Source organism: Rhineura floridana, chromosome 14 (genome assembly GCF_030035675.1).
Source record: "Rhineura floridana isolate rRhiFlo1 chromosome 14, rRhiFlo1.hap2, whole genome shotgun sequence".
NCBI lineage: Eukaryota > Metazoa > Chordata > Lepidosauria > Squamata > Rhineuridae > Rhineura > Rhineura floridana.
The window spans coordinates 27,924,275-27,941,755 of NC_084493.1; the positions used below are offsets into that span (position 1 = coordinate 27,924,275).

Genomic DNA, 17,481 nt, shown 5'->3' on the forward strand with positions numbered 1-17,481 from the left:
AAACAGTGTTCTTTATGTACTGAGACATGGACAGACTGCTGGCTTGCAATACCTAGTTTAAAACATCAAAGCCTCAGGGGCCACCAGCTAGAGCCAATCACACAATGACAATTCTTCATGTACCTGTTGCATTTCATGACTCAAACTCGGGTGAACTGCCCATATAACTGCTAAGTTTTATTTGTGACATATGTTTTGCTTCATCTAGCTATTAGGAAATTTTAGTTAATGTTACTGTTGTATTTGTATTGTTTTTATGTAAACCACGTAGAGATTTTTTATCATATTAAGTGGTATTTGTTTTATAATACATTAATAAATAATACAAATTCTCAACTTTGTTTTGGGAAGAGGAAGTGAATCAACTCATCCATCCCAGCATTTCCAGGTTGCTACCACGTAAGGATGGGATACTTATCTTGCAACCCAATCCTATCCACATTTCCTTGTAAGCAAGTCATATCGTTTTCAATGGTGATCATTCCCAGGTAACTATGCATAGGATTACAGACTAAGAGTATCTGCAACTCTGAGAATTTCAGAGAACTTTGAAAAAAAGATATGAAACAATTACTTTCAAAGTTAAAAGAACTACCAAAGGTTTTTTAAAAACAAACAGTGGGGCCCACTTTGCCCAGCAGACACTGCATAATGAGGGGGGAAATGAGTTGAGGGGGTAGGGGGTGTATGGATAGTAATTTAAAAAACATTGCTTACCTAAATACCTTCTGTTGGGGATAGGGACATAGTACTTTTATCCAGCCTGCTACCCCACTGAGGTTCTAGCTGGAGGGAAGGGCTTTTGTTGGGATATAGCTTCGTTCTCCTTCTTGAACTCCAAGTCAGCTCCTTTTGGAGCTACAGGGATTCTCCTCCATAGCCTTGCCAGTTTTGCTCCTTCTTAGGCAGTTTTCCAATCATGTCTGCTCTCTTCCTCCCCACATTCTACAAGATCAAGAGATCTTTTGATGGTTTGGCAGTCATCTCCATTGTCAAGAACTGCAGGAGCAACCCTGCCATACCAGGGCAATATCTGTCACATCATCTGACCCTAATGATCATGTGGGATGGGTTCCATCACCATCCCAGTTACCATTTTCCTCCATGCTTTTCACTTCAAACTAATTTGTGACGAATTGGTAAACTACAATCAATATTCTCTTCTGATCCAGAGTTCTTCTCCCCAAATCCACTACAACTGTCACAGATTTCTCAGCGGGCCACTTCATGTGGAAAGGATTTCCAGAAGGTAGAAAGTTTGAAAAGGACTGCTTTACAGCCTCAGTACTGCACTACTCCTGTCACATCCGCGCCCAAGTCAAGGACTATCAAACTTGCAAATTCTCAATTTTCTAGTTCTTATACAAAGAGCCAGGAACACCTCTGAAAAGGAAAAAGGCATTGAGCAAAGGTCATAAGAGAGATATCTATCAAAATGAACAACTGTATATAAACACACTGCTGTCCCTCAAGATAAATCATAGTTGCTAATTGGTACAATTTAGGGGGCAACAATGTTATCTTTTCTCAAACACCTGGCAGGACTGCATAAAATGAATCACCAGTGAATTGTGGTTTGGTGACTCCAATTTTTATGGCGTGTGTGTGAGTGAGAGAGCGACAGCAAGCAAACTGGGGAATGGTGATTCTCACATTACTTTTTGTTAGAATTTTACAGACTTGGAAACTTTGTGATATAACACTGAGCGCAGCACACATTAAAAAGCTCTGGATATTGCTTTTATTATTCTAGATCAGGAATAGCCAAATGTTGCTGGATTACAGTTTCCTTCATTCCTGACCATTGGTCATGCTGGCTAGAATTATGGTCCATTAACATCTGGCACCATGTTAGCTACTGTTATTCTAGATCTTAGGTAGGATGTGTTGAGAAGTATCTATCAGCTCTAATGGGGATGCATGAGAATCCTTCTCATCTTGAAAAACTAGATTTCTCTAGAACATGGGTGGGGAACTTCAGGCTAAGAGGCCAACTGTGGCCCTCCAAACTTCTCTATCTGGCACTCAGGACTCTCCCCAGGTGACATCTCTCACTAGCCTAGCTTCACATCAAGTATTTTTGTCTAGTTGCAATGTGTTCTCAAATTGTGATGTCACTTGCTTGTCTGGATAATAATAATAATAAAATAATAATAAAATTTTATTTGTTAGTCGCCTATCTGTCCGAATTAACGGACACTCTAGGCGACTTACAGCAACATGATAAAATACAATAACAATCCAGAACACAATTATCTATTAAAACTAACAGCAGAACATCAAGTAGTACATCAAAAACTAAGCTACCCCAAAATTTCCATAGGCCTGCCTGAATAGCCAGGTCTTAAGAGCTCGGCGAAAACCCATCAGGGAGGAGGCATGTCGAAGATCATAAGGGAGAGAATTCCAGAGGGTGGGGGTCACAACCGAGAACGCCCTCTCTCTGGTCCGCACCAGCCTAGCTGTTTTGACCAGTGGGACCGAGAGGAGGTCCTGTGTGGCTGATCTTGTAAGGCGGCCTAATTGGTGATACTGGAGGCGGTCCTTCAGATAAACTGGGCCGAAACCATCTAGGGTTTTAAAGGTCAATACCAACACCTTGAATTGGGCCCGGTAAACTACTGGTAACCAGTGTAGATCTAGCAACACTGGGGTGATGTGATCTCGGCGACGGCTATGCTTAATCAGGCGTGCCGCCGCATTCTGTACCAGCTGTAATTTCTGGACCGTTTTCAAGGGTAACCCCACGTAGAGCGCATTACAGTAGTCTAAGCGAGAGGAGACCAGGGCATGTATCACTCGTGGGAGCAGATGCAAAGGAAGGTAGGGTCGCAGCCTCTGTATCAGATGTAATTGATACCAAGCTGCCCGACTCACTGCTGAAACCTGAGCCTCCATGGACAGCTGGGAGTCAAGAATGACCCCAAGGCTGCAAACCTGGTCTTTGAGGGGTAATCTCACCCCATTAAGCACCAAGTCAACGTCTCCCAACCTTCTCTTGTCACCCACGAGCAACACCTCGGTCTTGTCGGGGTTTAGCTTCAGCCTGTTCTCGCCCATCCATCCACTTACGGCCTCCAGGCACTTGGACATGGTCTGCACAGCCAGCTCTGGTGAAGACTTAAATGAGAGATAGAGCTGAATGTCATCTGCATATTGGTGACACTGCAGCCCAAAACTCCTGATGATAGCTCCCAGCGGCTTCACATAAATGTTAAATAGCATGGGGGAGAGGATAGAACCCTGTGGTACTCCACAGTTAAGAGGCCAAGGGTCTGAAACCTCATCCCCCAATGCCACCCGTTGGTACCTGCCTGAGAGATAGGAATGGAACCACCGTAAAACCGTGCCCCCCCATTCCCAATCCCTCTAGGCGATTTAACAGGATACCGTGGTCAACGGTATCAAAAGCTGCTGAGAGATCCAGAAGGACGAGGAAGGTATATTCTCCCCTATCCAACGCCCTTCTGATATCATCCACCAGAGCGACCAAGGCTGTTTCAGTTCCATGTCCGGTCCTGAAGCCCGATTGGAAAGGATCTAAATGGAGAGGTATGTGTGTGCATTTGTGTATGTGTGCACACACACACACTCTTCTGGCTTTTGCAGAGTGATAGTGTACCTTACTGTACAAATATGAGTCCTATTATTTGCTCTGCCCACTTCTGTGCTCTAGCCCCAAGGGATTGTGGCCCTCAGAATGAATCACCTCCTGCCGTAGGTGATTCGAAGTTAGCACAGGAGTCAAGCAGACAAGTATAAAAGATGAGATGTGCTGACACCACCAACGGCACGTTTGAGCAAAAATCTTGTGGAGATGAAAGATGTTACAGGAGTGGAAGCTACTTAAGCTTTCCATCCTGCTGATGATTGTGGTCTGCCACTGAAGAACAGAAATACTAGTTCAGTTTATTTATAACCAAAACATATTTTCCACTTTAAAAGTGTAAAGTCAGCTTGTTTACTGGTGTTCTGACAAGCAGTTGTGAAATGGGTTGTCAGACACGTAATCAAAGGCTCTACCAAAGGAAAAGCTCTTATATGCAATCCAAATTATATAGAAAATAGTTAAATGAAACCAACACTGAGGTATGTGATCTCCTATCTCATACTGTTCATATTATTGATAACTTGTCTGCACATGTCAGGGCGATTTGTTTTAATGTTGAATTGTTCCATTACTGTTTGGTCCTCTTCACATGGTTTTCAAGTCAGCAATATCTTAATCAGATATAATGGTTATTTCTCTTTAAGCTGACATTTAAAATGTTAGGACTTTAATTTTAATCACATGTATTTTGCTTTCTGGCAAAATACATTGGAATTATCACAGGGAGCAAAGGTTCCTTGGCACCGCTAATAATCTCTGGTACCAAAGGCAGAAGTATGTCTAGGCCTATTGCTGTTCATGCAGTGCCAAAGCATCTTTCAAAATGGGCAACGGGCTCCTCTTCTCTATGAATTTCCAGAGGACTAGCCATGTTAACCTATTGCAGCAAAATTAACAAAGAGCCTTGTGGCACCTTAAAAATTAACAAACCTATTACAACAAAAGCTTTTGTGGTTTAGACTCCACGTCCACAAAAATCTTATGCCACAACAAACAGTCTTCATAGTTCCACAAGATATTGTTGTGTCTACTTCTGTGTGGTAGCATTCACTAACATACCCTGCAGAATCTCCCCCCGCCCCATGACAACACAAGAACAAGGAAGCAGCTTTACTATACATTTTCCAAAGCACTGAGTTTTCTGAAATGAACTTCAACTATTATGAACAATGGAATATAAAAAATTAGGATTCTTTTTTAAAAAAGACTTTTTGCAAGAAAAAAAAGCTGCAATGTGATTTTCATCTTGGTTATGTTAGCAGTTTTAAAAAACTTTTTCAGGAACCTATGGCATCTACTTTCAGAAGCATCTCATTACAGTACAGTTGTGGATGCGAAAATCCATCAGGAACAGCAAATGCATAAGGGCCAGCTGTTACCCCAGATGCTGCCATCTCCACCTGCTCCAGCTAGGGATAGCATGAAGCATCTTGCAGAAGTGTGACCCTTTCACTTGGCGCAGGGTAGCCATGAAGGTGGTAGTACAGTGATGCTATTTCCTTACTTCCAGAAATTCCTGCCCAAATCAGTACTGTTTTTCTCTCCATGTTGTGGAGAAGGCAGATGAGAACAAAGAGTGTATTCAGTTGCAGAGCTCTTCTCACATGACAACACAGAGTGAGAGGATCATTGCCATGACTTTTGCTCCTTTGTGACACATAGCATATGGGGAAAGAATGGCAATCCTGGGGTGCTTTCTTTACCCCTTCCCTAATAGGAATAGCAGTGAAAAGGAAAACAGGCAGGTTAACTGAACTGGGAGAACTTGCATTCAGGCCCTAAGTAGGCAGGCATGACTTGCAGATTGTTTGACATATTGCCTATCCCATTGACTGCCTTCATCTCTTCTCACCTCCTGTCAGATTCACAAGACAGATGTAAGCTCCCACTTTCTCCTTGTCTCCGCTCACAGGAATAGCCAGATGCTCCTCCCTCCACAGTAACTACTTATAGCTCAAACCTATGAATTTTTACAAAAAAGTGCCATTAAATTCAATGAAGTTTATCCGCAAATACACATGCACAGGATTAAAACTAAAACTATAGTCTTACATATATTTACCTGAGTGTAAGCTTCATTGAACATAACAGTCCTGAATAAACATGCATAAAGTTGAGCTGGCCATTGTCCTGGAGCTTGGGAAGAGCAACCCACAATCTCTGCTCTCCTCACTCCTAACAATGTCTGTTTCTCTTACCAGGGGTTTCCCTTTCACTCCTCAACAATAAGGGGATCCCTTATATTGGCAGAAGGACACTGGTGGTTCTGATGTATGAAGAAAATATTTGAAGCTGTAGAATCCTAGGACAGGAAGCCCAGAGAGGTGGAAGGGGCTGTGTGTCATATTGTGATTGTAATTTATTAACCAACTCTTTCAATACAAGCCACAAGTTATATATTGTAATAGAAAAGCAACGCAAAATTGTTCAGCTATAGATGTTTGTTTCTTAATCTGAAAGATATTGCAGGTGCCATAGGCACAATGAAATGGTCTTTCCAAAGATGCCATAACCACAACTTTGAATGTGGCTTACTGTAATCAGTTGCCAACACCTTTCCAAATCCACTGCAAAGTAGAGAAACAAACAAAATCTCAGTTTCTCCTATTGAAATGGTTTCAGATCTGACATTTCATAATCCTATTTTATTTCTAGGTCATCAGCTTGATTTCTCAGTGAGCACTGCAGTATTTGGTATTCTCAAACAAAATGTCATATTCATTTACTGTTATCTTCATAGCTTTATGTTTCCTAGCAAGTCAGAAGAATGCAGGTTAAGTTTCTTCAATATTCCACAATTTGTAGCACAAAGACAAATTGACCTGGTTTGCACACAATGCTAAACTCTACCATAGCATTTAGAGGACAAGCTGCAACAAGTTTGGGGCTTGGATTGTTCTCCCTCTCCCCTCCTAGTGTAGCCATGAGAAGACTGGAATCTTCTGCATTCTTTTTAGATTAACTACAACTTGTCATGTCATAAGAACGAAGACAGACTGTCGTTGGCTTGCTTCAACTTCAGGCCCTAATTTATGAAGACTTGTTTCCACTATCCAGTTAAAATTAATAACTTGTGGCCAAACCAGGGGAGGAGCAGCATGTGAGCCTAGGTTCAATCTCATAATGCTAAAACCAGCTTGGTGCTTTCCAGATGTTTTAGACTACAACTCCCACACCTCTGACTACTGGCCATGCTGGCTAGAAGTAATGAGAAAGCCCAACAACATCTGGAGGGCCAGATGGAGGGCTATTGTTTATCATTATGTTTGAACGAGCCCATTAATAGAGTGTGCTAGATGGCATTTATTTGATTTGATATATATGGAAATTGAAAAGCTGACATGTTTGCCTCACAGCTACATAGTTTACATTTCACTGAATCTTCCTCTTTTTCTTCTCCTTAAAGCAGTAATGAATGAAAAGAGAAAATATTCCGGTAACTCGAATATAGCACAAATAGGTAACATGAAGCCATAGGGCAAGAATATACCCCCCTTCGATATAAGTTTAATATCATCAGGTTTTTCAATTCCGATTCTATTTGCATAGAATGGTCCAGTGTCTGTGGCATCTCATTTTAATAAAACACAGTAATCTAAGAAAGTTACAACTTCCAGGGGGATAGCTGTGTTAGTCTGTTGCAGCAAAACACAATTAAGAGTCTTGTGACATCTTAAAGACTAACAAATTTACCATGGCATAAGCTTTTGGGAACTGGAATCCACTTAATCAGATGCAAAGTGTTATCCCCAAAGACAATTTTTTATGCATCAATGAAGTGGGCAGTAGTCCATGAAAGCTTATGCCATAATCATAATAAATTTGTTAGTCTTCAAGGTGCCAAAAGATTCATTTTTTTCTCTAAGCAAGTTAAGCCACGATTCTGCTCCCTGTATACTGAAGCATAACCCTTCCCCTACCATTTTATCCTCATATCTTACTGTGAAACATTAACTGGCACACTCCTCAGTTCTCCCATCCCATGTTATGGCACCACTCCTAGCTGCTCTTCATAAATAGTCTGGTATGTTGGACTGCACCTGGCTCAGCAGCAGCATTTCTGATGTGAAGATTGCATAAAAATGTAAGGTAGGATTATGCTGCAGTTCCATGTGGAATCCCTCTGCATTTTCTTCTCCATGCACAGAGGGAGGACTGTAGTTTTAGGCAGCAAGCCAATACATGTACACTGCAGTTCCACCAAATCTACTAGACGCAGGTGTAAAAGAACACAATTTTAATAAATATAATCTCTAGAACTTTATGGTGTTAGCATTAATGAAAATGGCTGCCTACTGGATATTAAAGAATGTTATGTAAATATATGTATTTCTGAAAAAATATATAGGAAGGTGCATAAAATGATTGGGTAAGTGAAACCATAATTTTACCTGAAAATTTCTTTTGGAATATTAGGTGGTGAAGAATGACTCTTCAGATTTTCTTCTAACATCTCTGGAGGCTTCTCATTCTCTCTTCTGTCCGATATCACAACTGCAACTGCTGATTCTTCTTCAGCCTTGTTTCTATCAGATTTTGCCTCCATCTTTGCTTGTTCACATTTAAACATAAACACAATAGATGGTTTCTCGCTAGAATCTGTTTTTGACTCGCTGAACCAATTATGGCGTTGAACAGGAGGAGGTGGGAGCATGTGAATCACGGTCCCATCAAGACCCACTAGTTTCCCCTTCTCTCTCTCTCTCTCTTCTTCATCATCAGTCTTTCTGCGACGAAAGAAGCTCTTAAATGATATCCAACGCTTGGGCTTTGCATCAACAGCTCGTCTACCTTCTGAATGCAATACTGATTCAGCCTCAGTTGATCTAATGGGGCTCGTGGGTTTGGTCCAATTGCTGAAATGTCTTTGCAACACTTTGCTGGCATGATACGGTGAAGATGTGGAACGAGGAGGAGGAAATGGGGGAGCCTGTTCAGTTTTGGGACTTGAGATATTCTGGGAGGCTGCCACTGGCTTTGTGGAGTGGGTGACTGGTGACTTGGACAGGATTTCCTTCGGCACCATTTCTGTGGATTTCATTGCCTCAGCATTAGGGCTTGACTGTGTGGTGAAGAGAGATTTGGGTCGCACTGGGGTACTTTTACTTGTGTTAGCATCAGGGGGCAAGGAATACAGTTCTTCTGCACTGCAAGACTTGGGCCCAGTCTGAGGTACTTCTGGGGGAGATTGTGGAGGCTGGATAGAAGCCACAATCTGTGACAGTACTGTACAAGCATTTTCCCGGCTTCCACTAGATATCTCCTGAGTGTCTTCTATTTTGGCCACAGGATCTTGAAGAGTTCTTTGTATTTTTGTTGGGGAGCTGTGATCAGAGCTTTTGGATGAAGTCAGACCTTTGCCAAGACAGCTATTGAATTCCTGAACCTTCTGTGCCACAGAACCCAGTCTTCTCTCAGTGCTATTAGCTAACCCTTTAGCTTGGGAAAGTTCAACTGATTTGCTAACGATGTTTTCCATTGCTGAACTTTCTGTTTCTATTTCCTCGTATGTGTGGCTGATGATACTTGTGGTTTTATCTTTAACAGAGAGCTCTCCACTTGTCCCTAAAAAACTTTTATAGATGGCTAAATTGTCATACGCATTTGGATTTATTACAATAGGAACTTTGATAGCGTTCTTAGAACTTCTAGCATATGTTGGCTCATCATGAATAATAATTGGGAAGGGTGGCATGCCAGCATTATTGTAACTATTGAATTTTATTTCAGACAAGTTAGGAGACTTCACAGGGATAGTTTTTGTAGAAATATTTGTTGATGTAGGTGAAGTAGGAGCAGATTTGTGAATATTCTTCCTTACAGGTATAGAAGGTCCTGGAGCACTGGGAATTAGTTCCACTTTAGGAATCTTTTGTCGTGGACTTGTGCTGGAAGTCCAAACTTCCTGGTATCTGACTGCACTAGATTTTTTAAGATCGGTGTTTGCTTGCCCAGATAATACAGAATGAAGTGTAACATTTGTATCAGATGAATTTGGGTTAGATGGCATAGTTTTTGAATCCAAGCTTCTTGTCTGATTCTCTATACGTTTATGGGTCATGGCTGCTGATACATCCACTATAGTGTATGGCTTGCATATAGGTTGTTCCATGTTTACTACTCTATAGGGTTTTGCTTGTTCTTCTGTGGGGACCAAACTTGTAGTTGCTGCTTGACTTGGCATACCTGAAGGACTATTGCCTTCTTGCATATCGCTTTGGACAGCAATCTTGCCATTCTTTTCTTCCAGCCTAAGGGAAAGCACTGCCTTGTGAGTCTCCAAAGTTTTGGTTGCATTCTGAGGGTTTTTAGTTACAATGTTCAACTGTTGATCATCACAAAAACTTTTATATCCTTCCTCAATCAATCTGATATCTTTAGGAGTGCTAGGAGATAATCCACCATTGCAGAGCTTTTGAGAAGAACTGCTTGCTGTCCCAGAGCAAGACTCTTCAGTCAAAGAAGAGTCAGGAGACATGGAATCAGATGATACCATGCTTTGCATGCTTTCTTGCCCATAAAGGATCACAGTGTCATCTCCATAACCATTCAAAATTTCATCATAGCTATCATCATAGTCCACAGCACAAAACCTCTGGAGAGACTTGTTCCTTAAAGGCACTGTGTTCCATTTTTTGTCAACACAAAATCGGACAGGTGATAGAGTATTAGCCCTAAAGTTAGCAAAGCGTGGCTGTCCCCTCATGCGAATTTCCATTGCTAGCAGCTCTTCATCACTTTCATCCCAGCTCTCATGGTCTTCATACATACTGCCAAAAAATGGATCATCCTCACTCTCATCCCCACTGGAGAATTCTGGATAACAGAATCTGCCACCTTCATTACTTATTACATCAGTGCTTCCACTCAAAACAACATGCTTATTTTGTGAATCCTTCATTCCACCCATCATACAACTTGGAGGGACCCTTCTTTCTAATGACTTTTTATAACAATTGTTTATTCTTCCCAAGAATGCTTCCCTTGAATTAATTTCACTTCCTTCTGTTAGAGGAGATGAGGTATCCAAGCCTGCAATTTCCTTCAACATTTCTGTCAGTCCATTATTATTGATTGGAGCTTTACCTACACCATCACTTTCCCCATAAGGCCTATGAACATGGCTATAACCTTCAATTTCTTCATTATTATTGTTGTTAACTGATTTTTTGTTCAAGACAGTCCTATTTTGGTTCCACCCTACAATTGGCTTGTTCTCACAAAGATCTTGTGAGCAGACCTCACCACATATACCTTGTCCATCTACTGTCATCATGGTGGGTTTCACAGCTATAGTGGGTTTCTTTGCTACAGGAGGTCGAACATTTCCGGTATTCCTAGTACGTTGGTTGTTGTTGTGGCTTACATTAATTTTTAGATTTGTATTAGAGACTGGAGGTTTTTCAGAGGGTGGAGGCAGTTGGTGCAAGTTTTTTGGCTTGAAACAATTTTTACATTCACCAGGTTTCCAGACATGTTCAGTGAATGCATTGCAAGCAGACATTTTCCCAGGGCTGAGCACCTGACTCTCAGAAGTTGTTCAATGCATGGTAAGAACATTCATTTGTTATGGCTTTGCTTTTTTATCTTGTCTGTAAAATCAAATCTTGCTCATCCTAAAATAAGAGAAAGAAAAATGGTTAGAAATGTTTAATAAATCAATGATCAGTGAAAGGTTAAGGATATGTCTATTAAGGATATGTCTTCCACCCTACTGTAGAAGGACCTTCAGAATTTCTATTTACCCTTCCATCTTTCAGTCTAATCTACTTTACAGGGTTATTGTGAGGACACAGAACTCAGATGTACTTCCCTGAGCAACCTAGAGAAAGAGCAGGATAAAATGTAAAATAAAGTGCTTGAAATTATACCCATAAATTAACCTACACTTTATAGATCAACCTTCCCCAGCCAAGATAAAGGTTAGTATAGATGCTGCATGACATGGAATACAAAACTACTTAGAGTAGACCTATTGAAATAAATATATTAGTCATACTAATTGATTTAAATGGGTCCATACAACCCTATGTTCTCCTACAAGTACTCATCTTGGGTTAGAATATAAATATACTATTAACTGAAACTGAAATTCTGCCTCAATTGTTCTATGTAATTAGTAGCTGTTTATACTTCTTTCTTTCCCCCTCTAGTCATGAATGATGTCTTCAAATAACTTGCCACAGATAACTCTGACAAGCTTCAAATCTTATTACAGGGTCAATTGAGACATCACCTGTGTGTTGTGTGCTTCAGATACAACCACATGGAGGCTGTTCCATGAGTCAAGCATTTGGATGAGGGACTTTCATGTGGTACAAGTGACTTTCAAGCAAACCACTGCAACCTCTCATTTTGCAGTATGTGATCACACGATTAAAGGTGCAGAAACTATATAAAAAGGTAAAGGTGTCCCCGCACTTATAGTGAGAGTTGTTTCCGACTCTTAGGGTGACGTCTTGTGACGTTTACTAGGCAGACCGTATATACAGGGTGGGATTGCCAGTTCCTTCCCTGGCCTTTCTTTACCCCCCAGCATATGCCGGGTACTCATTTTAACGACCACGGATGGATGGAAGGCTGAGTGGACCTCGACCCCTTTTACCGGAGATTCGACTTCCTCCTTCCATTGGAATCGAACTCCGGCCGTGAGCAGAGCTTCGGCTTCGTAACCACCGCTTACCACTCTGTGCCACTATATAGGGAACTGCTTATACAAATGTGTATCAAATGGAGCAGGCAGTTAGCTGTTTCAAGCAGCTACCCACAAAGAAAGTTGCCTTAGGGAATAGTCAATATAGTGTTTGAAGATTAACTACAATCTGTTTTTGAAAAGACAAACCTCAAAGGAAAACAAACACTGACTTGTACACTTCTAGAATTGTGTGGAAAATAGAAATCTGTTCGCTTCTGATTGGTTTGAACATACATTTGAGCAGAGAAACACTATATAAAAGAAATCTATTTAGTCAAAATACTATATTGATGTTGATTTAGTAGCTGCCTCCTTGTGTTATTGGAATATGAACAAATTCATGATAGATTGACAACTACACTACTAAATTCGTTTTCACAAAATTTAACAATACCTTTCTCCCAGAATATGACAGTTGGCCTTTATCGCACTACAGAATGCAGTTAAGTACAGGTAATGACAATTGGGCACTTTTCTGCCACTCTGCATAAATACTATATACTTTGTCGCAAGTGATATTGTTAATTCTTATACAAAATAGGGGACAGCTCTTACCAAGCACCAGATGGAGCTGCAGCATAACCCGAGAAGAATTTATATCACCAACAAAAGCTTGGCTCTGCTATTTAATAGAACAGCACCTCGCAGTCTTCTAAGATTTTCCTATACGGCCTTAAGATATGTGCATACTACTTTTGGCTGTTACAGAAGCAATAACATTGCACACAATGACTAAAACACTATTAAGATGTGGTAATTACATATACTCTACTTCAAAAGTTTATATTTAAGAAATTGCTTCCCAAAATATTTAAGATAATAATGAGGACAATTGAGAGAAATAGCATACTGGCTATCACCTGCTTTCAAGCAGCCACTGCAAGGTGTTCTCTGGAGTCTAAACTAAAATGTCTTAAAAATATAGTTCTTTGCTTTGATAAGAAAGCCCTTGCTTTAACATATTTGGAATCACTATTTTCAAGTAATCAGTTTGTGACAAAATGATGTATTCCAGGGGTTTCCAAACAGCGGTCCATGAGCTTCATTCAGGGGGTCTACAGCATGTCTGTGGATTTGTGGTTGAAGATTGGAGATGGCACATCCACTACACTGGATATTCATATTGATTTTTAATTATATTTTAATTGTTTCTTTTATTTCCTAAACTGTATTTTATTGTATTACAATTTGAATCCCATGGGATTACCATTGCTACAACAAGTAGAAAAATCATTGTGGTCCTACAAGACCCTCAGCAATTCTCAAGTTGTCTGTGGGGGAAAAGGTTTGGGGACCACCAATGTATTCCATTGTACTTCGAATTATAACAAAGTTGTAACAACTTAAAATTCACTTTATTTAGCTCCAGACTGTCTCAAGACACTGATGATCACCACTTTCTAATGTCTAGGTGCCAGACTGAACCAAATTAATTGAGAATGATTTTGGGTCCTCCCACCAGTCTATGTCAGTTTGGGAGATGAATACTTTTCATGAGCGCCCTTTGTTATTTATTACATGCCCTAATTTTAGTGGCACTGAAACAATATTTTGACGTGCTTTAGTTTTAGGAGCATAAAAACGAGGCTATTCATACTATAGACAAAGAAAGACACAGATTAATTAAATAACCTGAAGGTTATTTTTGATATTTCCCTTTGATCATAAACTTCTTTGTTGCTAAAAAAGGTAAAACCAGTTACAGCAACAAGCAGGCAGATACCAAAAACAGAAATAACCGAATGGCAAATGGGGCATTCTTATAACGAGAGAATACTATAACATACCAACTTGTGTGTGGTCCATTATAATAATTCGCTGTAGTAGATACAAGGGTAGGTCAGTTGAGAATTTAAAATGAAATATTCTGCCATCAGATTATTGGACCCTGCACTGGATCTTGCAATACAATAATTAATGAAAGTTTGTGTAGATTTTCATTAACTCTAATTAAGGAAAATGTAGACTTCTGAGGTGAGCTATGTATCCGGACACTAAAAGGGTAAGCCATTGCTAAGCCTGAGGAAAAAGCAAATGTTGATGTTTTAACTTCTTCCTTTGATAATAAAGATATCAAGGCAAAGACTAGGAAAAAACATCTACATTATATCCAGCATGTATAGGTACACTGTAAGTCTGAAATCTCCACCTGCTTATCAACAATTTCTTATGTTCAGTTCTCTTACTATTAACAGTCTGTCTAATAAACGAGATGCATGTAGTCTTTCTTCCATGCATTTCGGGCACTATTCTTTCTTCTAAATTTCAGGCTGGCAGATCCCCTTCAGATGAATGCTGGCTGAATCACAAAGGAGACCTCCTATACTAATACTTTATACCAACACAATCCAGTTAAAGGGAACTTAATTGGTGCACACTATTCCCTGAAATTTCAGCATTCTAAAAATGAATAGTCTCAATAAGTACCAGATGGTGACATGCACTAATTAATCAGGCCAGCTCAATGAATGAGCCTATTAAAATGAATGTACCTATTAGACATGTGTTTTCAATGTTCTCTGCTGCAAAAGCCTCCCTTTAAATGAATGCCTGATTCATTTAGTGAGCAATATAGGCAAGTGTGTGCTACAGTCATTTGAGTACAATGCCATCAGCCCATCATCTGTCTTTATATCACTAGATACTTCATGCCAAAGCACAGCTTTATGTTGTTTGTCTTCAAATAGGAATGTTGAATGCTTATAGCTTCACCTGTCTGGGAGGAGTTTCCCCATATCAGCATACTCCAGAATGTGCTGAAGGCACTAAACTTCATCCCTGTCAGCTATCCACAGAGCTAGCTAATCATTATTCACAGCAATAGGAGGCTCTTGTAAGAGCCTTTCCTTTCATCAGCATTCCTAACAAAGAGAAACCAAACTATGTTTCACCATAGTGCATACAGTCCTTTACAAAATGATCAATTAAGATTTGCCCACTTGCATTCTAGAAAAGCAAACACTATAGGTATAAGAATGTGCAAATAACAAAAGGATGCATAAATTTAAACATCCACAAATCTTCTCAATGCCTAATTTATGCCTCATGTCTTCATTGTATGATACACTTGAGTGCTATCAGCACTTTTGTGTTATGTAGGGAAGCTCTGTGAAATTTCAATGCACAAGCTTTGAAACAAAAGGGTACTTGTATTTCCAACATTGGTCAAGTTCAGGGGCTCTCCAGATTGACTGAAAACAATGTAGCTAGGTACGCTCAGGTGTTTTAATGATGGACAAAAGCCTCATGATCCATAGCCCATGGCCCAGAAAACCACAGATACTAATATAAATATAGCATATGCTTGCTGCAGTGTGGGGGAAGATTCTTCTGAAGATACTACATTTGTTCCTATGCAGTGTTCCAAATGGGAAAAACGCCTAAAAGCATCTATTAGGAGCCTTCTATTTATAACATTCATTGCAATTTTAACATTACTGTGGCTAGAGCAGGCAATACTTTGAGTGATATCCAGCGTTAGGTCTATTCTGAGTATGACTAACATTGGATATCATCCTTCGAATTTAAGGCATGTCATTTACACACACCATCAGTAGGTATCAAACAGGGTAGTTCTGTATTGTTAATTAACATACAGTATACAGACCATTAAGATTTCTTCCATGGCTCCTGTTAAAAAGCTGAGCTTTAAAACAGCTCGAAGCAGAGGACAAAAAGAATCAATTAATTATTGCTTTTCAGATTCTTCATGAAGACAAACAGCAAGAAAAGTGGTAGGAATAAATAACTATTTTTTAAAAAAAGGAATAATGAAGGAAAGTTATCCAACTATCTGGATTCAGATAATAATGGAGTGGGGAGCACAGTTCAGTGGTAGAGCACATTCTTTGCATATATAAGATTCAAGGTTCAATTCCTAATATTTCCATTTAAACGATTGTCAAGTTGCAGGTGTCAAGAGAACAGCTTTGCCTGAGACCACGGATAACTGCTGCCTGTCAGGACAGACAAGACAGGGCTAGATGTTCTTATATTATGAGTCATATGTTCAGTACCTCTTCTAGCAATGGAAAGAAAAGCATTATATAGAATGGAAACAGATGGTCAGATTATTCCCGCCCCCCCAAGAAAGCTAAAGATAGCTTGAAAATAGGATTGTAATGTAGGATCATTAGAGATGTGAACACCCAGGAAAAAACTGGAAAAATTTAGAATAAAATGACCCTAAAGTTTTTTTTCCTGAAAAAAGAAAAAAATGGATCATGACATATGAAGGTAGAGATGCTTGTTTCAATCCAGGCAAACCTTTCACTTTTAGAAATCCATGATAAATATGGCAAATATGAAGAAGCAGAAACTGACAGTGCTAGTTCAGAAAAGGATTAAATTCCATGTAGTATTAATTTAGTCTCCCCCCACTTTTCTCAGTTCTTTCTATGGAAATGAGTGCTTTATGATTCAATGAAACATTGTATTCATCACGCTAAAATAAAACATTCCATAATCCATTTTTCCTTCATTTTTTTCAATATTTCTAATTTTTTGGAGAAAAACAAAAAAGGTTTAGGAAAAAACCGGTTGTTTCCTGAATTTTTCCGGGTTTTCCCCAGGCCTTCACATCTTTACCCCAGGGCATTCATTTTATACACATAGATGGTCAGCTCTTTCAAGCACTAATTAAATGCATACTGATTAGGTTAGAACAGTGTTTCCCAAACTTTCAATATGCGCGTACCCCTTTTGAGACATTGATTTTACCGGCGTACCCAACTTTCACAAAAATAATTGGGAGAGGGGTAAAGGTATTATAACACATTTGTAATTCCTATAATTTTATATGAAATGTTTGTAAAAAAATAAATACAAAGTAATAAACATTTTAATAATAGAAATAATATTTATATAACAAAAATATATATTCAAAAATATAGAAATAATTCATATACTAATAATTAAAATAACTATTATTCAAACAAAAAAAACATTCTGGAAATAAAGAGTAATACTTTTTTGGTATTAAAATTGTCAATACAAAACAACTGTTTAATGGGAGGGATGGAACTGCTTGTGACCAGATATTAATGCGGCGATATCCGGTTCGATATTTGTGATCTTAAGACGAAGATGGGGCTCCACATCAATAATTCAGTTTCGTTTTTTTGTTTTGATGTTCACAAGCGCAGAGAATCCTACCTCACACAAATACGATGTGGGG

At 39.5% G+C, this 17,481-nt stretch overlaps 1 protein-coding gene across 3 annotated transcripts in view; it reads right to left on the reverse strand.

The window, feature by feature from the left end:
- PEAK1 (pseudopodium enriched atypical kinase 1) overlaps positions 1–17,481 on the reverse strand; it is a 151,792-nt gene that overhangs the window by 37,735 nt on the left and 96,576 nt on the right. For all 3 annotated transcript variants that reach the window (XM_061595332.1, XM_061595331.1, XM_061595333.1), the window contains exon 2: positions 8,002–11,226. In XM_061595332.1, coding sequence (XP_061451316.1) covers positions 8,002–11,114 — 3,113 coding nt within the window. In that variant the 5' untranslated portion in view covers positions 11,115–11,226. The remainder of the gene's footprint in view (positions 1–8,001; positions 11,227–17,481) is intronic.